This window comes from Rattus rattus, chromosome 8 (assembly GCF_011064425.1).
Source record: "Rattus rattus isolate New Zealand chromosome 8, Rrattus_CSIRO_v1, whole genome shotgun sequence".
Classification (NCBI taxonomy): domain Eukaryota; kingdom Metazoa; phylum Chordata; class Mammalia; order Rodentia; family Muridae; genus Rattus; species Rattus rattus.
The window spans coordinates 22,902,751-22,928,635 of NC_046161.1; the positions used below are offsets into that span (position 1 = coordinate 22,902,751).

Genomic DNA, 25,885 nt, shown 5'->3' on the forward strand with positions numbered 1-25,885 from the left:
TGCTGCACACTGTGCCAGATGAGACAGCGTTCAGAAGGAAAGACCACAGAATCTGGTGGAGCATGGGCACAATGCCTCCAAAGCCATAGGGCTTCCTTTAATTAGAGACATCATTAAAACAAATGCTCTTTGAAAATACAGCCATTGAAAAGACAACACATTAAGAAACATGGAAACACTGCAGCTTCTTAATTACAAGTTGCACTGCTTGGTTTAGTACCTATGCACCCCAGGTTTGGGAACCCTAAAGGATGGGGATGGGAGCCTCCCCATACTTTCACAGTTGGCAGAGAAAAGAGAACGGGGGCAGAGGCAGAGAAAACAAGACTTGGCTTGTGCACAGCTCCTGAGAGAAACAGCATATTCTACCTTCTACTTTTCCCAGAAGAAAGGCTTACGATATTAGCAAAGTTGGAAAATGGCTTTGTGTTGTCAGCTGGGAGGCAGAGAAGTTGACAAATGCTTTTTAATAAGATATTAAAGGAGGCACAGTAGAGTCCTGTGTCAAACCCTGAAAAGGGCAAGAGCACAGAACCCACCTCCTTCATATGCTAGGGCCCAGCCTTGATAGCCAAGGACAGCTGGATGGGTGAACCTGTTCCCATGGGGATTGTATGTCACGCCTAAACTTGGGGGTCAGGCATGGAGAAAACTACTTTCCTTAGCTCGCTACCCTCAGTCATTCCAAGAGTCTTTCATCTGAACTTTTAAACATCAGCCCCGCCCTGTCAAAGCCAGAGATTGCAAGAATCCCCATTTTCTACATGAACTGAAAGATGACGCAGGAACAAATCCTTTACTTTCCAAATTACAAAGAACACAGAGCAGTGAATACTGTACTTGTTGAACATCAGGTCCACTTGATCTTTCTCAGACAGGGGAGGGCGGCCAACAGGAGATGGTAATTCTAGTCATTTCCAGACAAGGTAGAAAAAGACATTCAACCCCTTTTCTACTTACAGGCCAAGCACAGAGCAGGAGGAAGAACTGCTTCTTCTCTAGTATACCAGCATTCACCAGAGTTTTCCTATTTTGTTTTTAAGTTAAAAACAAAACAAAACAGTGGTCCTAAACTTTAGTCAGTGAAATGGTGAAGACAGACTAATTTGGCAAGCAGAATTACTCTGAAGTCATGGTAGCATAGTTGTGCAGAGGCCCGTCCTCCCTTAACTTGTAGACAGCGGGATGAAAGGGTATGGGTGGGAGTAAGAACAAAACTTCTACAAGCCTGAAACCAAGCCCAGTTCCAGAAACCAAGCAGAAGACAAGGAGTAACGACGGACTGCTTTAGGGAGGCAGATGGATCCCAGCGTCTTGTAGGGATCTAGGCTAAAGGAAATAGATCCTCTGCTTAGGGCTTGTTGGATAACTTAAATTAATTCCCTAGAACCCAGATGATGGGTTGCCAAGTGGAGTCATGTGGTGAAGGCAAACGGTTGCCTTCTCTGATGTTTCCCCTACAGGAGACCTAGCTCAGCTCCTAGCCATCCATGTATGACACCGTATCAGGGTTTCTCATGCCCCTGTTTCTCACAAGTGAGAGAATAGTCAGACCCAGACCCTTCCTTAAGCTTCTGTTCCTGTATATTTTCTGACAAGCTAGAGAAGATGGAGAAGGGTCTGGTCCCAGTAGTGAGAGGCCAGAGGTGACTGTAGAAACTTCAGAGCACCACGTCCCGGACATCCAGAGAGGTAGCTTCCTGACCTTGAGTCTTCCTCCAACTTAGATGAGACAGGCCCAACCATTTTTGCCACTACCTCAGAACAGTCAAGGGGAGTATAAGACATGATTACCCAGAGCCTTGATGGCAGGTAAATGCCAGGGACATACTCAGCTTCTGTATCAGGAAGCCTAGAGATCCTGGAGTCAAGGATATGTGCTCTCAACTCTGCTTTAAGGCTTGAGATAGCCTTGACACACAGCTCATTCCCAAGGAAGAGACTAGCTTCCAGAATGTTTCCTCTCCTTATCCCTACCTAGGCTGCAGAATCCCAGGAAGACTGCTGCCCAACCCAAGCCCCTTAGGTTCTTCAGAGAAAAGAATTTAAGTAAAAAACATGATTTGTTTCCAAGGTTGCAAGTAACAGCCAGTTGAACCTCACACCATCCTCCCCCTCCCCCAGTGGCTGGTATTTGGTAGATGGGGGTTCTGTGGTGGAAGCCCAGCAACTTCTTGGCCCCATGGGCCTACTGCCTGCTGTTGTTGTCAGACAGCTGGCCAGGGGTCCGCACCTCACCCAGGGAGGTTGTGCCCTCGAAGCGCTGTGAGGCAATGGCTGCCTGGTGGGACATGCTCTTCCGTACGATGTCACCCTTCCGCCACAACACCACTTCCTACAGAGTTGGAAGAAGGGGCAATATGGTACTTGAGAGAGGCTTGCGGATGCTTTTCCCAGGGGTTCCCACCCTGGTCCCAGGGAATCTCCAGGAACAAGCTCCTTTGCTCATATCTCACCAAAGCAATAGCTGCTAATGCCCACGTCCCTGGTGTGAACCACAGAAGTGGGAGCTAGGCCTGAGAAAGCAAATCCTAGGTATCAATTGGGAATTTGCACTCCTGCTGTAGGAGTTCAGGCAGTTCCATGTTTCCTCTTGGTAAAATAACAAGGATAAGGCTTGGTTATTTTCTTTTAGCATTTTGCTTTAAGTATCAAGATGGCCCTCTGTGGGAACAGTGGCCTTTCTGTGTTGTGCCCAAGGGTACCCAGGGTCCTGGAGGAGACACCCACCTGCTGCTTGAAGTAGCGCCGTTCCTCCTCATCTATCAGCACCAAGTTGAGGTAATAGCGCACAGAGAACTTCTTATTTATGTCCCGCATGGTAGGAGTGAGCTCATACCCTGCCAGGAAGAGTCTGATGGGGATGGACTCACCTGTAAGGGTGAGGCAACAATGAGGGCAAGGGACAGAGGCACTGCAGCAGAACACCCATGCTAGCCGCAGCAGCTCAGCTCCAGCTGAGGGAGACAAGGAACACAAAGCAAAGGGTACCTCCCGCCCTTCGAGATGTTACCCCTTGTTTCCTGAAGTAAATATGATTATCCCGCTCCATTCAGTGTGCGGTTTCTGAGCATACCCTCCCACTGCTGAAAGCAGTGAGAAACACTGAATAGCACAGAGAAACCATTAGGTACCATTTGCTATGTGCCAGGTATCTTGTTGGGTAGTTCTGCCTGGCTTTGAACTCACAGCAACCCCCCCACCCCCCGCCCCCGCCTCAGCCTTCCGAGTGTGGAATTAGAGTTGTGATCCAGTAAGTCAGTTAAGTTACTGGGTTTCTTTTTAAAAAATTTTTTTTTGTTTAAACTTATTTTTATTGATGTGTATGCTTGCATCTGTATGTGGGTGCGTACAATGTGTGCTCAGGCATCTGAGGCAGCCAGGAAAGTTGGGAGTTATTCTGATAGAGCTGCTGCTGTGAGTGCTAGAACCTAAACTCAGGTCTCTACAAAAGTGCTCCTGACCACTGAGCTATCTCCCCAACACTTATCTCTCCCTCGAAGCTAGTCAATTTATGCCCCGGGATACATCTCCACTCTAGTAGTGATCTGCGGTACCGTGGCCTAGGAAACAGAAAACTCATCCTGGACTCTCTTCTCCAGTAGACAGTTTACTTCTGAATACATCTGTAGCCTTCGCTTGGAAGACCAGAGAACCCAGTGACATATTTTATAGGTCCGATCACAGTCTAATAAGAGGAACAAAATGAGGGCAGCAGCTCTGAGAAAGGCCAACCTTTAGCTAAGTATAAACGAAGCTTTAATTATCTGCTCTCCCGTGCCATTTCTCTGTGCCCTGCTTCGTTTGCACAGCAGAAAGGACTCTACCTGCACAACTGGTCAGAATGGAACATCAGAGTTAAGACAGCTGGGTTCCAACACGCTCAAGGGTCTGATCAGGTAAACACCTAAGAGTGAGTCTGTTGTCTCCAGTCTGCCCAATGTGGCATCTTCCTTCCACATGGAACACCCATTAGGAATGGACTACCATGCCGTTCAAAGGAAATGAGACCACCTTCATCCTCAGTTGCTACAGAGCCAGTAACAAATGTCAATGGTTGCTATTTGCTCATTCCCAGGAATCATCCAGATTCCCAAACTATACAAAGAGCTTTCAAGCCAACTCGTCCTAGAGACCCTGGCTCCTGGTGTTGCATGGGCCAGCAATCTAGTAGTGCACTCACGGCAGAGAATGAGTTCCTGGAGGGAATCCCTTTACTGCAGCGAGAACCAAGCAATGAAAAGGGGTAGGGCGCATGGACCTCTTGCCCTCAGCCACAAAACATGTCCAAAGGCCAAGAGGAAAGAGTAATTAAATACTCAAATATATCTTAAATCAGTTTTCAATTTTTGTTTTGATATGTAGGGTCTCATGCAGCCTGAGTAGGCCTGAGTAGCCAAGGATGGGGCTGAACCGATCCTCCTGCCTCCACCTACCAAGGGGGAGAGATAGCAGGCATGTGCATGTGCCAACTGAGATGAAACCCTAAGTGTATACGAAAGGTCAGTGTGGGGATGCTGGAGCTGCAGATGGGGTGGAAGGTGACGCTCCGTGGACTCAGCCTTTCTCTCCCCTTCCCACGTGAGTGCTGGGAACTGCCATGAGTTCTACACCAGCCACACGGTAAGGCCTTGTCTCAAAAAATAAATAAAATAGATAGATAAAAGAAAGAAGATGTTTTACTCCAAAATCTGAGCCCTTCCCCAATGCTGATACTGAGCACATGGCCTGGAAGCATAGTAGCAGTGGTCCCGGGCCGGAAGGCTCACCTCGGACCGGCGCCCCGTCCATGATCTCATACTTGGCTATTGTGTCGTTCTCGTGGTACACGTTGGGACCCGTGCCTGTTGTCTCCCGTTTGATGATGTCTATCTCCATGTGCTTGATCTTGATTCTCACCAGCAGGAAGTAGATCTTCCCTACAATGACATCTTTCAAGTGGTACCTGAGGAAGAGAAGGTACAGGAAGGAGGATGGTGGTAGGTGCCAGCCCCTTTGTGTTTCAGCGTGGAGTACGCTGTCTAGGACGCCTCTGTTGGTGACAGGGGTAATGGAAGTGAGCACTCAACCTCACTTCCGGAACAACTTCTGGATATGACCTTAATGGACTCTGAGTGACTTTCCTCTTCCAAACCCTGCTCAAAGGAGATGCATGCTATCTCAACAATCAGTATTTGTGTATCTTCTCTGTCTCCACAGGATACACCTTTACGGTTCGGTTTTGCTCTTCCAGGACAGGGCTTCTCTGTTCAGCAGGGTTCTCTTGGCTGGCCTAGTTCTCATTTTGTACACCAGGCTGGCCGCCAACGTGTCTCTGCCTCCTGAGTGCTGGGATTAAAGGTGTGCACCACCTCACCCAACTGTACCATCAGTATTCTGTAATGTACGTGTTTTTCTAAGGTATTGGGCCAGTCTGACAAGCACAGAAATCGAGTCTCTTCCTTCCACTTTACTCTCCACACAATGCGTTTAGGGAGCTAGGCCCTAACAGTTCCTAGTAAATAGTTCTGTTTGCTCTAGGCTAGACAGCCCAGGCGGGAGCAGAGCAAAACAAGTGACTCTCCCTCTGCACGGGTGCCTGCTCTCTGGGCTCTGCTAGCATGGTTTATGCTTCTTAGCTAATAGGAATTTAGCCTCTAGCTCTTTCTAGTCCCTTCCTCTGTGGGCTAGCCAATGGTGCTGACAGTCTGTGTATAAATGGCCCTGTATCCCAAAAGACAGTGCAGTCTTCAAGCCCGAAGCTAGACTGAGTATGAGATCCCCGGCAGGGACTTCAGAACTGGGCCTCCTTGGTGAGTGGGGAAAAGTAATTGGAAGACTTGGTTATTCGACTGAATGATTGAGGGTTCAAATAGGCAATTCCTGGTTTTCAGGTTTTTGCCACACACTGTTGCACGCTGCAGACTCTGAGTAGGTGACTCCACACATGCAGACACAGCAGGGGGCCACCAGCAACATTTCTTGGGGATATTTATAGGCCATGTGTGGATGCTAAGGTTTTCTATACTCATAAATGAAGCATTCATTTACTATAATGGAACTTTACACAGCAGCACACCCGTATGAGAAACATGTTTCATGTTTCCTATGGTACAACCTGTTACACAAGGAGAGGAGTATCTACCCCTGCCTGCAAGTAACTGACTCTAAAACACCTTTCTCCCCCAGAAAACTGCTGACTAGAGGTTGCTTCAGGCTCTTACAGACAGCACTGCTGCTAGGTGCTGCCTTCAGCAGAGGGTGGGGGGTTAACGCATACGACCAAGCTGAGTGAGAAGATTGCAGGGGAAGAGGGTGCTCCTTCCTAGCACTTATCCCCATCCAACAGTGGGCTAGGCCAAGCAGGACTGGCTCTAGGTCACAATAGTTATTTCATGGGGGCCTCACTCCAAGCCAGGGAACAAAGAAACATGTCACTTTGTTTCACAATGTTCTTGGAGTCAAGTTATGCTCCTGGTTTAAAATCTGTCCCAGTCAGCAGGGATGGAAATGGAGAAGAGCCTGAGGAAAAGAAGGTCCTGAGACAGACCCAAAGTGGGATCCAGCTCAAGGGGAGACCCCAACACCTGACACCATTACTGAGGCTACGGAGCACTCAGAAAAAGGGACCTATCATGGCTGCCCTCCAAAGACCCAACAAGCAGCTGAAAGAGTCAGATGCAGATATAGGCACCTGACCAATGAACAGAGGCTGCTGATCCCTCTGGCTGAATTAGGGGAAAGATGGAGGAAGCTGAGGAGGAGGGCAACCCTGTAGGAGGACCAGCAGTCTCAATTAACCTGGACCTCTGAGATCTCTCTGACACTGGGTCATTAACCAGGCAGCCTACACCAGCTGAGATGAGGCCTCCAACACATGTACAGCGGAGGACTCCGGGGTCTGGGTTCAGTCAGAGAAGATGCACCCAACCCTCAAGAGACTGGAGGTCCCAGGAAGTCTAGAGGTCTGGTGTGGTGGAGGGGGAGAGGGCATCCTGTGGAGACAGGGAGGCAGGGAGGCAGGGAGGAGGTATGGGATGGGGAACAGTCAGAGGGTGGACCAGGAAGGGAATAAAATCTGGAGTGTAAAAATAAATTAAATAAAAACTGTCCTAGTCAGACATGGCAGCACATGCCTGTAATCCCAGCACTTCTGAGGTAGGAACAGGACCACAAGTTTGAGGCCAGCCTAGTCTGTGTAGTTAAGTCTTTCTCTTGTTCCTAAACCCTTAGTAGGTGACCTGGCTCTCCTTAATGCCTAGCCTGCGGTTGGCAGCCCACCTGGGGACGGCCACTATAGTAAGGAAGGAAGGTAATGGAAGACTGAGAAGGTGAAGCTTCCAGGTTTGGATTGAACTTCAGATACTTTCAGGAACAGATTATATTCAAAAGGAAGACGCAAGACTGCCAGAAAATTCTGCACTTTACAAACAATTATATATTTTGATGTTCTAATAATAAACACGAAGTAAAACACAGCTTCCCAACTTGCCAGGTAAACGTTATTTTAAAACCTTTACAGAAGTGCATCAGGTATTATGTGCTGTAACTCGTTTTGGTTCAGGAAGGAAGCAGGCCACTGCCGGCGCATGGTTTCCTCACTTTGATTTCCAAGGCAGGGAGGGAAAAAAATGATAGTGGCATTGTGTTCTACGGTTGTTCCCAGCCACGGAAGGAAGCAGCTTTACCTAGCATCCAAAACAAACAACCTAAAGGCTACCTCAGCTCGACTTTGAAAGGCATCGTAATGCTTACCGCTGCGACTGTAAATGATTTAATATACTGACCTACGAAGTTTCTATTCCCTGGCCCATCTAACTGGCCTAACGTCTAGTGCGCTCCTTCTGTGGTCTTCCCCAGCAGCACGGTACTATGAAGCCGTCAGCAGACTCAGGATCTCTCTTACCCTCCATAAACAGCTATCACACAAGCCTGGGGTTCAGGAGACTTACTTGGATTTGTTATACTCAAATTCAATGTGCAGGCAGTCCTCGATTCCGACTTCCATCTTGATGGATGAGTTCAGCTCGGGGTACGTGCTAAGTGTATGAACTACAATGTCCATCTCCTTGACAACGTCGTTGAGGCGGCGGCTGATGGTGGCTCGAAGGAAATAGCTGTAAGAGATGGAGACACCCGACGTGAATACTTGCAGCCTCCAGATGCTACAGAGACCAGACTCCAAAGTCGCCCACCTGAGAGAACCCTACAGTAAGTAATGCTTAACCCTTTGGGCCTACACTGCCCTTTGAGAATTTATGGGCCCCTGTCTTAGAAAAAAAAATTACATATATGCACAGACTTCTGCAATCCCAATTTAGGCTGGCCAAAGCCTTCCTTCCAAATCCTTTTGGGAGCTCATGGCTATGAATTAAGGACCTTGTCTTAGTAAAAGTGGTTTCTTTACTTTCTACTCCAACAGCATGGTTTTTATGACCCATACCACTGTGAACCATCTATGTGGAGGGTTTCTTTACTATCTAACTCCTGGCTGTTTGGGCACAGAGATCTGGTCCATACTCTCACAGGCTAGCGAGACACATCAGCCACATGCAGGCTGCCAGCTCTGTGGGGCACTGACTGCTTCCAGGCAGTCCCTTTTATTTACCTCAGGAACTTCTGTCAGCACCACACAAGCAAGGTGTTTGTCCCTAACCCCTTCTAGTTGCTCAGCTCTTACCTGTGGAAGATCGCACTTCACTAAAGGCTCAAGGCAAGGTCTCTAATTCTGTTCTGCTGTATGCTGTTTTTATTTAGGGCCTAAGCACACCTTTGCCCCTCAGAGACTTTCTCTAACAGAAGGTCCCCTGCCACTCCAAAAAAAAACAAAACAAACAAAAACAAAACAACAACAAAAACCCCACTGTTTTGCTTGGACCCAATTGAGAGGCGGAGGGGAAAGGACTGAGACTCCTGACGTCTAGTATGCCATTGACTGAACGTAGTTTTGATGCTGTGGGGTCTTTGTTTTGTTTTGTTTTTATGAGATGGGGTTTCACTATACAGCCCTGGGTGGCCTGTAAGACCAGGTTGGCCTCAAACATAGCGACACCCATCTGCCTCTATTTCCCGAATGCATAGACCACCATGTCTGATTAGATGTAGCTTTTCTTTTTGAGATAGGGTCTCACTGTTAGCCCTGCCTGGCCTTGAAGTCAGAGATCGCCCGTCTCTGTTTCAAGGCATGGGCCACCATGACTGCTCTAGTCGCAGGTGTCAGTTTATCTGTTCCACACTCAATGTCCAATTGTTTTCGATCTACTACTGAAGTGAACTGCTGGATCACACAGTGATTCTGTTTAACTATGTGTGTGTGTTGTGGGGACTGCAACGGTGCTGTACACATCCATTCGTCAAGTCTGCCTATGTCTCTCTACACTGAGCTACACTTGGAGCCCTCTGCTTGCCACCCCATGGTTTCCCTTTCTAGCTACAGTACCTTTCTATATAAACAACACTAAGGCAAACAACTGAGGTGTAAAGAGTGGGAATTACCAAGCATGGTGGCTCGCCCTTCTCCCCAGTTCCCTCTGCCTGGCTAAAAACCCTTAGATTGTATTCCTAAAGCTAGCCACCAAGGCCTCTTCCCTTATTTGGCCACTTCCTCCTCCTGAGGCTGACCACCAAGGTCCACATATCAAAGTGTCAAAATCCAGCAATCAAAAGCCCCCTTTGGCTGCCCTATTAACATGCCCAACACCTCATCCTAACACAGGTTTCCTCGTGGACCTTTATAAGCTGACATCTGCCTGTGGGCCACTTCTGTGTCTTCTCTATCCAGAGGCAGTCCTTTGAGTGGGACAAATAACCCTGTCCCTCTCCCTCCTCCTGTCTCCTACCTTTGTCTCATTTCCTGGCCTTTGACCCTGAGGCGAGTAAATCTCCTTTGTGCTAAAATCTTGGTCTTGAGGGGTCACTGACCACTCCAGTGGCAGACACCTGTAATCCAGCACTCGTTTGAGGTCAGCCTCGGGGACAGAACAAGACCTTGTGTTTAGATTTAAAAACAAAAAAACCAATTCCCATAGCCAAGCTAAGTGAGCGCTAGATAATCCTCACTGGCACTTTCCCCAGAGTGATAGGACGGATGAGTCACTGTCTTTAGTGGGAATCTGGTGCAAATATTTCAAAAAGAGTCTATAACGATTCTGATGGATGGAGGGAAACTAGGAGAAAGAAAGGGAAAGGCTGGTCTCGCTGCAGCCCTCACCATCCTAGACCCAGGCCCGTAGGGGGTGGAAACAAGTTCATCGTGAGATCAAGACTTGGAGTCAGGTGATCAGACAACAGCAGAGCATGCTGTAGCCCGGTGACGACACATCATCTATAAGTCTGGAGCTGCTGTGGATTTTTATTTTCTATTACAAGAGGTCCAGGCATCGGTCTCTCTCAGTTTCTTGGACACATTAGCTTTTTGGTTTGAGAGCCCTAGAACGGGTCCCGATGACGCATTGCTAGGTAAGTGCACACTACGCTATGCTCTGCCCTGTGTCCAGTTTCCTAAACTAGTATCTATTTTCAAAAGTTAACGCTTTAAGTTAGAGTCCAAAATGACACTGATGGATGGGAAGGAGTCAAGACCTCTGGAAGCCAAGTAGGGGGTGTCTGTCTGCAGCCACCTCACATGTGAAAGCCAATCGCTGAATTTTCAAAAATTTTAAGAAATGGTTGCCAAAATATCTATTACTCAAAGTACATAAACTTATAAATTCTCGAGGTTACCGTGTGATGGTAACAGTAAAGGTCAGTGTCTGCATTCGGGTTGGAGAATGACCGAGGGGCGTCCCTGCAAGGCAGCCCAAGGTAGCATGAGCGAGCACACTGCAGCTGCCGTGCTTCCTTCTTAGCTGCCACACAGACCCCTGTGAGACAGGACCAGGGCCACAGCAGAGACAAGCAGAGACACTTACCGCAGCTTCACATTCTGTCCTGTATAGGATTCATACGGCTTTTCCACGTGGGTGAACTCGAAGTCGAAGGCCTGCGATTGGGTGATCTCTCCTGGCCGAGCCAGGTCCTTCACCAGAGACACAAACTCATGGTGGTTCCCGCGGTCATAGTAGAGTTCTGGAGGAACAACAAAAGCTTTTAATACGTGAACCTGGAGAGGGCCCTACAGGCGGGAGACACCGTTCTCTCCTGAAGGCCTCAAACCAGACTTGTGGCCTTGTTTTAGGGTTGCCTCTTTTTCCCCTGACACCAGCCCCTCCAATGGCTTTCCATACATGTGCCTTCCCAAAGACGCCTTCCTTTTTCTGTTTGAGACAAGGTTTTACTATGTTACTTGGGTTGGCCACTCATTCTTGGGCATAAGAATTCTCCTGCCCCAGTCTCAACTGGAATAACAGGCGTGCACCATCATGTCCAGTCGACACTTCTGCTTCACATATGGAGAATCCATGATACAGAGAAAGCCAGTACAATGGAGAGAAAATTCACTGGTTAAGAGCACTTGTTGCTCTTACAAGGGCTTGGCTTCATTTCTCAGCACCCACAGGGTAGCACACAGCCATCTGTATCTGGACTTCCGGGGGTTCAGCATCCTGGTCTAGCCTCTCTAGGTACCAGGCATACATGTGGTGCACATACATACATGTAGTCAAAATACTCATACATATTAAATAAAGAAACCTTAAAAATAAATAAATAAAAGCTAGTGTGATGATCCAGGCCATTGCTCCTGTTAGCAATCCACTGACTATGCACCAATACAGGTAAGAAAATTCTGAGATGGTTAGAACTCAGTGAGCGGCTTTTCAGCATGTATCAAAAGAATCAACATAAGCAACAGGGCACCTTGCTAACATTCCTGACTTTTGCAGGATATGAATGGCTACTTCATTATATCATCCTTACAATATAATCCTGCAAGAAGGGTAGATCAGGCCTTCTAACCCCACACTCCATTTTGGCCCAGAATTCACTATGTAGCACAGGCTAGCCTCAAACTCACAGTAATCCTTCTGTCTTCTTATTCTCTCTAATTCTAGGACTATGATGTGAGCCCATGCCCAGCTGGTATTTCTTCATGATAAGCTCATGTTATCACCAGACCTATATTATTTTACTTTTTTGTATTCTACAAGTTAAGAATTATTATATACAATAAAATATTGTATGTATACATATATATTATAACAGTACATATTCAATACATTCTGTGTGTATATATATATGTGTGTATGTATGAATATATAACAATATATACAAGAATTAAGTTGTTAAGTTGATATATACATGGTCTTTTTTTCTACTTTGGACTGAAGGCCCTTTAAAGATGAAGCCCATAGCACTGAATTCTGCCTGTGATGACACAAAGCCCATGACGGCTCAAGTCTCATCCCTCAAATATCCTTGAGTTCCAGCACTGTGCTAGGCTATACCCCACAGGAGGGAGGCGAACTAGGACAATGGAGCAGCTGCTTGAAAAGCAAGCCCGCTGTCTCTCAGGCCTGGTCCTCATTCTCAGCATCTCTGGGGATCATCATTTCTCTCTTTCTCAGGGGTGACTGGGCTGCTCAGAGCACTGTACTTGCTCTGGGTCCAGCTCCAACAGTATAAGATCTGAAGCCTTCATTGGGATCAAAACCTTCCGGGCTCAAGAAACCAGATATTCTGCCTTTCTAGGGCCACCGCAGTCTTCAACCCTGTCCTGCTGGGCAGACCACCTCCTGACAAAGAGAAACAATCTCGGCTGTTAATCTTAACAGACTACAAAATCCCCACACTCCACTCGCCTCCTGACATGCTCATCCCGCAGGAGCTTTTCCATCATTTAGGGGCATTTGGAAGAAGAGTGGGCTGTTGTAAGATTTACTCAACGTGAGCTGGGGGTATGGTTTAGTGGTTGAGTTCCTGTCTGTCATGCACGAGGTGGCCCTGTGTTTGACACCAACATTAGTGGGGGGGGGGGGGACCAGAGAGAGGGACAGAGACAGGAAGATAGACATACCAAAACTAAACAAAAGAGTAAACAAAACTCAAAAAGCATTTATCCGATTCATGAATATGGTAATAGTATAGATAATTCCACTCTAGTGATGCTATTTCCATACAAATTTACAGTGTACCCTGTGGTTAATATCCATGGCTCATTTCCTAACTAGTTACATCAACGGTTTTTTTTGGTTTGGTTTGGTGTGCTTTTTGATACAGTGTCTCTCTGTAGCAACAGCTGTCCTGGAACTTGCTATATAGACCAGGCTGGCCTTGAACTCACAGAGATCCACCTGCCTCTGCCTTGAGTGCTAGGTATTAAAAGTGTGTGCTAACATGCCCATCCATCAGTCTTTTATTGCAAATACTCTACTTTCTTTTCTGAAGATGAAGTGCTATCAGCAGTGGGTGGCATGGTAGGCAGCAAGTGATAACCCACAAATCCACTGAAGGGCGATAACAGTTCCACATTATGCAGGAGAAGGTGAATAACCCAGTAACTAACTATGCCCCTAGTAAAGTTAGAACATGCAGAGAAGGACAGGACAGGACTGATCGGGCCATCTTTGGTGACAGGAAACCTTCCACTCGGTCTTGCTACCCAGGATGGTAGATGGTGCTGGCTCATGTGAGAACTGAACCCCTAACTTGAGAACCCTGTACCTCAGGTCCAGTGAATTCATATAAAGAAGCACATTGCCCCAGTGTCCATAAACTTCCAGTAGAAAACTGCAGCATCAAGAGGAAAATGGAAAGAGAAGAAAAAACACACAAAAGCGACCACCGTACAACCCAAAGGCAACGTGAGAAATGAAAACACAGGGACAGTTCAGAGTGTGCTCGGACTGCGGTATCTAAGGATACTAGAAACGGTGCAGAAGTCCCAGCCTGGCCCAGCTGGGGACTTGGGTAGAACACCTTTCCTGTACAGCATTACATTCTCTCCAATGCTTTTCTTCCTATCACATGTGAGTATCATTGCCTACAAGAAATCCCACGAGAGAACACTGTGGTCTGGGGACAGCAAGAACGGCCGATTGTTGTTTTATTTTGTGGAGATGGGTCTTGCTCCATAGACAGCCCAGACTGGCTTTAAATTGGGGTCATTCTCCTGGTCCATGCTCACTGTTGCTAGGAATACATGTGTATGCCATCGCATCCAGCTTGGAATGGCCTTTTTGATTTGCAATCTTAGAGGCAGCTTGGGAATGTGTCTGCAAACACTGTGGCCAAAGTGGCAGAAATAGTAGCTTGACACTGGTATTTGCCAGAAAGGCTGGTTTCATCTTAAATAAAAGAAGGCAGAAAATCCAAGTGTTCTAGCAAGAGACTCAGGCCCTAAATTTAGAGAATATTAAAAGGCCCCTCACCCATCCCAAAGCATCAGCTAGAGTCACCAAACACCACAGGCCCTCAGGAGAGAGGGAGAAATTCTACGCCTCACTACATACCCTCCCCCCTCCTGGTCCCCCTCAAGTAACTTCTGTCATTAGTTTCCTTCTTCACTCTAAAAGAGGAAGCACTTTTTGCGTTCAGGATGTTTTCCTGGTGATACCTGCCACCAACGGTCAAGAAGGGAGGGTGCCACTGTAGAAGGAAGTTGAGCCATTGGCTTTACATCCTGGGACCTGCTGCTGGGCCACTGCCACGTAGTCTAGATTTCGTGTTAGGCTTGGGAGAGATATAAAAGCAGCAAGAGTCTTGTTTTCATCTGACTTTCTGAGCCACAGAGTATATGATCAAGAGTCCTGCCTGCTACAGCTCCATCCAGCTCCTGCCCCTGGCAGACCCAAAGGAGCAATGCAACCTCTGGGTTGTGCATGCGCAGTTCTGCTCTGTGCAAATCTAGGCCCTGCTGACAACTTAGTAAGTCTGCCAGAATCAATCCAGTTAACCTCTGTGTGCTTTTGCGTTTGGTATTTCAAGAGTGAATGAGCTAAAATAAGAGTGTCTGGAGTTTCGTTTTGCTCTTTAAAGGACAGGCTTATTGGTATTGATGAGCTCATTACACACTTTTAAAAAATTATCTATTTAGCTCTCGGGTATAAGGATATTTATGTCTGCCCATCTCTGCAAGTTTGACCTTCTAATTATATTTGGTTCATCTAACCCCATTAGCCTTCACGATTCCCAAGTCTGGCTTACACCTTTTACCAGTGTTTCCCAAAGGATTTCAGCAGGAAAGTGATTTCTTCCATAATTGGGCAGTAGCGCCCTCACTGCTCCTTGTAAACTACTCATCTTTCCAATCCACCAGTCTAACCTGGAAGGCTTCCCTTACCAGACATTCACTGGCATTTTTCCAATAGAGACTATGCTATGAGAAGAAGGGTGCTAGATACAGAGAGGACAGCCAAGCAGCCAAAAACCTGGATCTACATTAAGAGCTAGAAACTGATTACTCACTTGAAACAATAGTCAAACTGCAAGGTCAGAGCGGTTGCCGCAGGGCCCAGTGAGCCACAGGTCTGGCAACCTCTCTTTTCTATCATTCAAGTAATTCCAGGGGCTAATGATGATGTTCAGAGTTGAGAAATACTTGCCTGGCATAGCTGTGGCTTCTTTTTTTTATTTTTTTTTAAAGATTCACCTATTTATTATATATGAGTACAATGTAGCTGTCTTCAGACACACCAGAAGAAGGCATCGGATCCCATTTAAAGATGGTGGTGAGCCACCATGTGGTTGCTGGGAACCGATCTCAGGACCCCCGGAAGAGCAGTCAGTGCTCTCAACCGCTGAGCCATCTCTCCAGCCCTATAGCTGTGGCTTCTTAAGTTTGTTCCTGAATTCAAAAGACGATGGAAAAGAAAAAGAAAAAAGAAGAAAGAAAAAGAAAATCCAGAAAATAACTTCTGTAAAATTTTAGATCTGAACCAAGATTATCCAGGTGAAAAATGATCAATTAGCACTTTCTCTGTGCTAGCCACTGAGACTAGAGATTAATAACCCCTGGACTACTAGAGTGGAGCTAGCCACCGAGACTAGAGATTAATAACCACTGGACAAGTGGAGTGGAGATAGTCTCTGAGACTAGAGATTAATAACCACTAGACTAGTGGAGTGGAGATAGCCACAGAGACTAGAGATTAATAACCACTGGACTAGTAGTAATGGAGTGGAGCTAGCCACTGAGACTAAAGAGAGGTTAACCACTGGATTAGTGATGGAATGGAATTAGTCACTGAGACTAGAGAGAGGTTAAGCACTGAACTAGAGATGGAATGGAGTTAGTTTCTGGCCTTTGGGTAAGAAGGTAAAACATCTGAAAAAAAAAACGAAAAAATAAATAAATAAACACAAAAATGATGTCACAACCTGCTTGAAAAGGGGTAAACTTGGAACTTAGAAGAACAGAGGAGGAAGCGATTAGCAGACATTTGAAGAAAGAGTACGAATTGGGCAGGTCATTTTCTTCTTCAGAAAAGGAAAAAGTTAAAATACAAGTAGAAAGACACCAAACCTTCAGAAGGAACAGAGGTCTGTTTGGCAGTACTGGGGTTTGAAACCAATGCTTTATGCAAAAGAGGGTTTCTACTATTTATTTACTTCATTACAAAAAGATTTATAGCTGGGTGGTGGTGGTGCATACCTCTATTCCAAGCAGAGGAAGATAGATCTCTTGTGTGTTTGAGGCCAGCCTGATCTACAGAGTGAGTTCCAGGATAACCCAGCCTTGAAAAACCAAAACAATACAAAGCAAAAAAGATTTATTTACTTATGTATTTAGGTGTTTGTCTACATGTATGACTCTGAGGCAGAAGAGAGTGTTGGATTTCACGGGACAAAAGTTACAGACTGTTGTAAGCTGCCATGCGGGTGCTGGGAACTGAACTCCAGACCCCTGGAAGAGCAGCCGGTGCTCTCAACTGGTGAGCCAGTTCTCCAGTCCCTATTTAGTTTATGTTTAAAGATAAGGTCTCACTATGTAGCCCAGGCTGGCCTGGAACTCACGATCCTCCTGCTTCAGTCTTCCAAGAGGTGGGCTGACAAGTGTGCCCCACCATGCCTGACTAGAAGATATGGGAAGAAGCTGATCAGTCAGGAAGTTAAAGAGAGACAAAGGTAGGCTGGGAAAGCTCCAGAAAGGAAAGAAATTATTCCCTCTATGGAGCTGGTAAAAAGCAAACAAACCAAACAGCTTTTAAGATATTGACAACATGAGAATCGCCTCTTAGGAAGTTCATCCTTGCAGAGAATTATGAGCAGGGTACGGAAGAGACTGTCAGAGCAGGTTACTGAGTTAGACAAGGGGCAACAGCTCTAACTCCTCCAAGACCCGAACAAACAAATGCACAAACACACAAGCTGTTATACCAGGAAGGACAGCACTCCGTGATGGCAAGTAACTCTCTTGGCTGTAGCTACAGTTACGCACGAAATCTGGCCTTCTAACATGACAGAAGTCCCGCCCACTTGATACATAGTCAAAGAATGCAACCAAGGAGAAAACCACAGAACCACAACTTCGACAAAGTTGCCCACTGGCCTCGCTCTGGTGCCCCAAGTCGCTTCGTAATAACTGTCTTAGATGGATGACACGGTATGTCATGCTCCGATTCTTTGGGGAAGTCACAAAGATACTAAAGAAATATGAAGCTCAAGGAAAGTACTTTGTGCTGAATAAGCTGGTACATCCTTAATAGCAATCAATTTTAGGAACGGAAAGAGAGGTAGGAGAGGTGAGAAGAGAGACTATATACCAAACATACCCAGAAAAGCCTTTCCTTTGTTTTGAGACGGCGTCTTGCTGTGTAGCCAGACTGACCCTGAACTCCAGATCTTCCTGGCTTAACCTTTGGAGTCCTGGCATTCCAAGGATATGCCATCGTGTCTGCTTAGAAAGGTCTTTCTGATGTCCTCCCCTTGAGACCAAGAAATCGCAAGCCTGAACAATAAATATACTGTTTCCAATTCTGGTTTGATCTATAATTATTCTGTCGAATAACCACAGATAATGAACGTGAATGAACCTGAACTGTATACTTTCAGCACCACGCCCACCGCTAGCTGTGTGAAAGCTCATATGGCAGAAGTAAGCGCTTTAAACAGCTGGAAATGTCCTCTGTAAAAGTCCACATGGGAAGAACAGATGAAGCCTAGGGGGGGGAGCCTGAATCAGTGGCTGTAATTCAGTTTGTGAAATGGAAGTGTCTCACTGCACTCTTACCTCTATGAAGGAACCCTCTATCTGAGACATGAGACACAGCCCCCCAGTAGCTCATCATAATAACCAGGTGATTTTAACACACTTGATTTACAGCTGACAGAGCTGAGGCCCCAACAGGTCAGAGTGCCAAGGTCCCCGGGGAAAATTATCCCAAGAAGCAATAAAAGGTTTCAAGAAAATTCAGTAAGGTTACAAACTTGGCATGAAGCAGTTAGGCAAGAGACCAGGTGGGGCAATTACAGCAAACAGCCTCTTTGGCTACCTTGTATTTAAACAGAAAGGGACCTGGACACCATGCTGTCCTCCTAAGAATGGCTCATTTCATACTGTCTGAATGAAGCAGAGAACTTTCTGAGTTATTCATAATCAGGCAGTTGATGGTATAGACAAAGACTAAAACATACCTGTTTTTACCAGTATTACAGAACAAAAGAACTGATGTAATAACTTTAAAACTCCAGCTCAAAATACCAATTCTCAGTAGGCCAGAACTATTTCATATACTATGTTTATCATAAAATGCTTTGGATTTATAATGTGACCTGTGATTCTTTACTAGGAGGGACTTTATCCTCCATGGGGACACATGGCAATACCTCAAGGCATTGCTGTGTGAAAAGAAGGGGATGCCCTGGTTTCTAGCTCAGGAAAGACTGAAGATACCACTAATGGCCTGCCACAGCAGTGACCGGGCTCCAAACACCAAGCCGTCCAGGCCAGAAGCCAGAGAGGAACAGTGCAGTTCACCCTTCACTCTCTTTTCTGGTACAGCAGCAGTATTTTCACGTCCTAGCTTTAAAAAAACCAAACAGCTCCTTTATGATCACCCAGTCTTCAGCTAGATTTCATATTTTTAAATACCAAAAGGGAAGATGCTTAAGGCCAAACAGTGGGCTGCAGAAATCTAGCTACCAGGACTCCTTTTCCGAGGGTTCCTCCCACCTTCTGTAAAAGCGAGCAAACAGATGATAGGCTCGACTCTCAGCATATGAATTTATCGAGCTTTCCCAAGGAAGTTGCTAAAATCAGTGTCCATATGTGCAGTATGGGGTACAGGGTAGGGGTTTCCTGACTGGTGTTCATCATCCCGGGGCCATAAGCTACTGGTGACCTCATGATACAAATATTTTATTTTAGAAGTACCCAAACACTTTGATGACACAAAAGACTCAAAATACTTAAAATTGGTGACAACCCAGTCATGATGGGGGCAGTTCCCCAAATCTTTGTGTGGCTTTGTTTTATTTTGAAACAGGGTCTCACTATGTAATTCCGGTTGGCCTAGAACTCACTGTGTGAACCAGGCTGGCCCTCAACTCAGAGATCGACCTGTCCCTGCCTCCCAAGTGCTGCAATTTAAGGCATGTACCACCAAACTCACCCGGCTCCCCAAATATTCTGTTTCACTGCCTTCCTTTGTCTAGGTCTACTAAAATTAACAATATTTAAAGATGACTGTTGAGCACTGCACATTTTCAATCATTTAACTGTATAGTCTTTGCAGCATCACTCCTTTCACTTTAAGGAGAAAAGCAGACAACTGAATACTAGCATTGTTATAAAGAAGTTATGAGGAATAGAGGCAATCAGAAAGAGGCAGGTTAGAGGTATTCGAAACATGCGCATGGAATGTGGTACAGAAGGGAGGCGAGATAAACGGAATTTATGAACCCTGTCTACCACACTGTATTTTAAAGGGGGGTGCGGTGGGGATGATGGATAGGTGGGTGGGGTCGCCACTTAACTTTGGATTGGATCTGACAGCTTAGCTGTCAGACCCACCTGCAGGATATTGTCTAAGCACCTCACTTAGGAAATCCTGGGTATAGGAGCAAAGCTGGGAGCACACTGCAAAGACAATGGGGAGACCCAGGCACCAGGTGAGCATCCAACCATACAGCAGAGGGCTCCCTACCTAAATCTAGGCTGTCCCCACCTCCCCAGCAGCACGCTGTCACTTTTGGCACGGAAGAAGGTAATGAGTGCATGGGGGAGTCGCCCACGGGCGGGATTCGTGGGTGAATCTCAGGCTTTAGATTGCAGTTGAAAAGAACCTGTCGCAGGCCTCGCAGAAGCTGGGCACTGAAAAATCTCTGCTCCCAGCTTGTCCCACACTCGATTCCAGGGGTGGGCTGACGTCCCGGGCTTGGGAAGATCTCAGGGAATAGACTCACCGATTTGCCCAATGAACTCGATCTTGATGCCCTGGTGCTCTAGTCGCTTGTTGGGGTTCTTCAGAGATAGGCTCACCTTCCCCGAGACGGTTTCCCCGTCGTAGAAGAGGAAATATTTCTCCTTCTTCCCGTCCTCAGTTTTGTGCTCTGCTCGCTTCCTACTCTCCGCATCATTCAGCAAGATTTCCACCTCCACGCTCTGCCCGAAGCCGAAGAAGCTCATCTCCCCGCCTGGCCGCGCCGGTGTCGGCACAGACTGCTCCCTCCCTCCAAGGCTCGGGCTGCCTTCAGGGAAGGCAGGCCGGAGGGCCGGCTGCGGGAACGCGCTGGACGCCGCACCGCAGCCCCGCTCCTCTGAGCTGGGCGGTGGGCGATCGCCGACGGCCTGCGCCCCTGGGGAGAGGCAGGGCGGAGGAAGGCGGTCGGCTGCGGGTTGCGGTGCACAGAGCAGCGGTGCACCGAGAGGCCAGGCACCGTACCTCCCCAGATCCCGGCGGTGCAGCGACTAGGGCCCCGGGAGGAAAGGCGCCAAGCACGCGCGTCTCGTCGCCCACCGGGTGGGGTCCAGCGCCCAGCCGCACTCACTGAACTGCCTAGACTCCCGCGGCGCAACGCACCGAAGTGCTACGGCAGCGCCAGGCGGGGGAGGGGGCAAGAGAACTCCGGCCCGGATGCGAAGAAGATGCCACGCGCACGCGCACGTCTTCTCCCTCTCCACCCCCCAGGCCGTCAAAGGGTGCGTTCATGCGCGCATGAGCAGTGCCAAAGGGCGCCTTGTCTCTCGTAGTTAACATGGCGGTCCTGGCCTCTTTCCACTACAGTTCGGGCTCAGATGTTCCGTAAAGTCTTAGCACTACAGGTGCGTCTTTGTAATATTTTGGTTGCATTCCTCTTACTTCTTTGCCCGATAAACGCCAGGCTACTCTTCACATTCGAATACGAACAACGTTTCCGTGCTGTCTGACGGGGTGAGGTACCTTTCACATGCACGCTCAGTGTCACTCGGTAGGGGCAAAGGTGACTGCTTATTACAGGAAGTGTGCTGTCTCCACAGGCCCTTAGGTTCCCTGTCGTGTAAGAAAAGCAAGCCGGTAAGAAAAACACTAGTGACGTCCTGACCACATTAACCGGAATGCTAAGGCAAAAGCTTCCCCAGCCTTGTTTAGCTTCCAGCCTTCGCCCCGCCCATTTGTGCGCACGCAGTCGACGACCCAGACCATTGGTTTAGGTTGCAAACTCGGCTCAGCGCGGTGATTGGTCGATTGCAAATCCCGAACGTTGTGACTGGTTCGCAGAAACGTCTCTGTGCGCGCGCGGGAACGACTGCGAGCCGGTACGTCTATGGTCGGAATGGCGCTGAACGATCTAGGAAGAGACCTGCAGCCTTGGTGTCCGCTGAATCTCAGCCTTGGTGAGGAAACGCAGCTGCGAGTTCTGGGTTCGGGGCTTGGGGTGCTTTGCTCCGCCTAAGGTATCTAAGCCTGCGGCCCGGTGCGGTTAGGGGTGGGGGAAGGGGGAGCCCTGGTTTCTGCAGTGGCCGTGAGCCCCGGGATTGTGACAGTCTCACCCGGGTGGTGGCCAGCCAGAGGTACGGTGGGATCTGAGTCCAGACGAGTAATTGGTAAAAACAGAGCTAAACTTTTCTAGCATGCAAGAAGCTGGAGGATTGCCATGAGATCAAGACCATCCTGGGCTACACAAATGAGTTCAAGCCAGTATGGGAGTGTCTCTAATAACAACAACGACAACCTAAAAATCTTAATAGTTGGCTCTTCTATGCTAGTGCACCTGTTTTCACCCTTGTTCTGCTAAGACTTCCTGGACTTACTAAGTCTATTCCTGCCCCCAGGTAGTTTTAAACAATCTCTCTGTTAAGATTGATTTTTTTTATTAAAATTTGTGATCATAAAGTCAACTAGATGGTTCTCTTAAAGACTTCATTAGATGTCCGAATGGAATTGAGATTCCCAAGCCAGCTAGCTACACCAGTTAAATCACAAACTTGGGAGTTTTCCCTTGGAAGCCCACTGCCCCCTCTTGTCCCTGCATTCAGGCTCCAGGCCCAAGTCGTCATAGTCAATGAAGGCAATTACAGGATAACCCCTGACTGCTTTCTCATGCGATCACTGTCTCCTATACGGCCTGCATTACCTCTTTTAAAGGCACAGGTTTGCATGTGTCAGCTCTTTGGGCTTTACCCGCTTGTTTGCTAAATAGATGACCAGATTATTGACCTACCATATAAGAGGAGATGTGGGAGTCCTTTCTCCAAGCATGACATGACCTCTGCCATCTTGACATCAGAACAGTTGTGATTGTCCTCAGGAGACTGCTACAGAGATAGGCCCTAGAAGATGTTCCAGATACTCCCCTTTGTCCTTTCCAGCTTAATATAACCCTGACCCAGCTGCCTGTGGTCCTGGGGAAGGGGGTGTGCCAGGGTATGCAAGAGGTGAGGTAGTAGTGTGGTGTTATAGCATTCGCTTGTGCGACTGTAGGGCTTCTAAGTAATGCAGCTGCCTGACTGTCACCTATGCTTCTGTAGGTAGATCCAGTGAACAGACTCATTAGCTGTTTGCTCATGGTAATGCTGGGCTTAGAGGGAATCTTTCCTGTGCCTGTTAGTGTTCTTTCAGTCTGGTGGTATATGCCTAAGGCCAAGCTGAAAGTGAGGCATACTTGGAAGAATCCTAGAGTGACTGTCTTCCTGTCAGTCCTTCCTTGTTGTGGGCTGTCCTGATGTTGCATGAATTCTACAGCTAATTCTGCTTCCTCAAGAGGGGTTGTCCCCAACAAGCAGTCAATACTCAGGTGATCTCGTGTCAACCTCCTCTCCATTTTAACTGGTCAATAAAGGCTAGAGCCTGTGTTTGGGCAGTGGAGGGAAAAGGTGGGATGGGAAGTTAGAGAATTTGGGGTAGGTGGAGAGAAGAGACCATGAGGGAAGGAGAGAGAACAGAAGAAGAGGAGGAGTAGGAAAGCTAAGGTGGAGCAGAACCATGTGGCTAAGAGAAATCACAAGTAACAAGGGTCTCATCGCTGGGGAATAAGTTAGTATAGTGCTAGTTCTGCCCAATCTAGGTTTATCGCTTATAAATACAGTAACTGGATTATGTGGGTTTTTTTAATTGGGCTTATTGGGGTTGGAAATTACTGCAACGGTTCCCCATGTTGTGGCAACCCCAGACCATAAAATTATTTTGTTGCTACTTCATAACTGAAATTTTTCTCCTCTTGTGAATCACGGTGTAAATATCTGGCATACGGGATATTTCTAGTTGGGCAACCCCTGGAAAGGGGTCATTTAGCCCCCACAAGGGTCGTGACCCACAAGTTGAAAGTCCCTGCTCTGTGCTATATGCAATGCCTTTTTGATGGAGTTCACCGTGCAGACAGATCATAGAGATGGGGACCCTCTGAGGATGGATCGTGAACTAGAGAATATGTCGCAGTCTTACAAAACAGCACACAGCAGACTGATAAGGTGGCGAGGGCAGCAGCTTTGTGGTCCTTGGAATTGAGCTGTCCAGAAAGAACTGCATACAAGAGGGACTTCAGTGGGAAAAGGCCCCATGCTACTCCCTGCACGTTAGCTTATGATCTGTCAGGAAATCTGAGGGAAGGGTGATGGAATGGATACGCTGGCTTGCTGCTTCAAATGACAGTGGGGCATAAGGGAAAGAGTAGAAATGAAATCTGCGTTAGAGAGCCCTTCCTGGGATCAGAACCAGAGAACCTGAGGGAAGGATCACAGGGGAGGGAGGGAGACGGGGATAAAAGACATTCCTCTGGTTTACTTTTTAGTACAGAAGGGGGGATGTGTGACCCATAATTCAGCATGAAAATAGGAGCCTTCATAATGGCCTAACATAAGAAACAGATAATTAAATTCTGAACTGCTGCAGTTGGGAAAGACTTAACGATAAGAAATTAAAGAGCCTCTTGTGGCCTGGCCTGCAAGGCTCTGGACATGGAGCAGATGGGATCAGCCTAAGTACCCTGAAGCATAGAAACGTAAGTGTAACTGCTCCTCCCTGCTCCAGACAAAGCTGCACAACCTGAGGTAATACAAGGGCAATCAGTTCCTGACAGACTGGCTCACACAAGCCAGTGGGCCGACACTGGCCAAAGTCTTCCCATCAAGACTGGAAGATGAAAGAACAGGAATTACTGAAGAAACTGGGCAGCACGGAAGGGTATGGCGCCCAGATCTTTGGACCATGTTCGTGTTCATGGGGATGTTAAGGAATTCAGCAGAGACCCCAGGCCTGATTTGGGACTTCATTGGCTTTGCTGACCCCATAGAAAGGTGTGATTTTTTTTTTTACAGACACAGAAGAAACTGTGGTAGGTCTTAATTTAATGACTTAGCCTAGCATGTACACTGCATACCAGATATGAGAGATGCTGGAACTCCCAGGAGTTCCAAACTCCAGGATGGAATGGGGATGGGGATTGGCAGATGATCTCAGTATAGGTAATTGTGCCTCCCTGTGCATACACTATGTAAATCTTCCCCTTGCAGTAACTATGCAGGAAGAGAGGAGTTGTTTGCCCAACTTGGGGCCTTGTCAGTAGCCATGTGTGACAGATGGAGGGATGCTACCCTTGAGGCTGTCAGGCCGGGAAGCAATTGAGAGTAGGGCTGTACTCTCCCTGGGCCCAGGACTGGCCTTCATGCAACAGAACTTTCTCTGTTCTCTTCTGTCTGCTTTTCTACATGTATTACCTTTGGCATTAGAGATGCTTCAGTTCGGTGGTGATGGTGGTGGTGTTTGAGCTACCATTGAACACGTTGTTTAATCTGGATAGGCCTTGGTTTCCTCATCTGTCAACTGTTTATAATATCTAACAGGATTTTTGTACAGTTGAACTGCATGCCTGGTCTATAGTAATTGATGAACAGACACTAACGCTGACTCTGACTCTCTCAGCCCAGACTCTATGTTGTGACTGTTCTGTTTCCAAACCCCTTTGCCCTTGTGCTCTGGTACCCCATGCACTCCTGTGGTCCGTCCAGTTGAGAGGTCATCCTCCCTCACTGCCAGTTATATTCCCTATTTACTCTTCAGCGTTGTGCACACATATCTACTACTGTTGACTCCGTATTATTAAAAAAAGAATATTTGTTTATTCAATGAGGATTTTATAGCTAGAAGAGTTTTTATACACGTTACCTTTCACAAAAATTATATAATAAATAGATTAGCTATGTGTTAGTGGTCAAGTTAGCAATATCAATGTGCTTTATGGTGCAAACTCAGTAGGCTTTCTTCTGTTAGAGAGTCTTTACAGTGTTATGGGATGTTGTTCATTGTGTGGTTCATCTTACAATCCAGGACTTAAAGGAGCTTCCTCGACTATTTCCTCAAAATGTTTATTGAGGGGTAGTCAGCAGGTGTTATTACATCTTAGAGATGAAGTACTGGAGGCTCAAGAACAGTAGAGGTGACATGACTTAACTCGTAATGATAATCTTATGAAGACTCTGGAATCAGGGCCAAAGACCGCCTTCCAAATCTGACCTGACGGGTTGAGCTCAGAGCTGGGAAGCCGGGTGAAGAGTGCTGCTGAAAGGCTGTGCCGCTGTCTCTTCAAGTCACGTTCTCTTATTAGTGCTGTGCGC

The 25,885-nt window shown here is 47.2% G+C and overlaps 2 protein-coding genes across 2 annotated transcripts in view; one reads left to right on the plus strand and one right to left on the minus strand.

The window, feature by feature from the left end:
• Window positions 1-53: 53 nt before the first annotated feature.
• Vps26b (VPS26, retromer complex component B) lies at window positions 54-20,976 on the minus strand. The gene is made up of 6 exons (XM_032911308.1): window positions 20,260-20,976; window positions 10,890-11,046; window positions 7,932-8,096; window positions 4,770-4,945; window positions 2,731-2,873; window positions 54-2,335 (listed from the first exon to the last, which is right to left on the minus strand). The coding sequence occupies exons 1-6, from the start codon at window positions 20,480-20,482 to the stop codon at window positions 2,189-2,191; spliced, it is 1,011 nt and encodes a 336-aa protein (XP_032767199.1). The 5' UTR covers window positions 20,483-20,976; the 3' UTR covers window positions 54-2,188.
• An 87-nt stretch (window positions 20,977-21,063) lies between these two features.
• The window catches only part of Ncapd3 (non-SMC condensin II complex subunit D3), a 67,737-nt gene continuing 62,915 nt past the window's right edge, over window positions 21,064-25,885 (plus strand). The window contains exon 1 of the mRNA XM_032911311.1: window positions 21,064-21,670. Within this exon, the coding sequence (XP_032767202.1) occupies window positions 21,601-21,670 (70 nt within the window). The 5' untranslated portion in view covers window positions 21,064-21,600. The remainder of the gene's footprint in view (window positions 21,671-25,885) is intronic.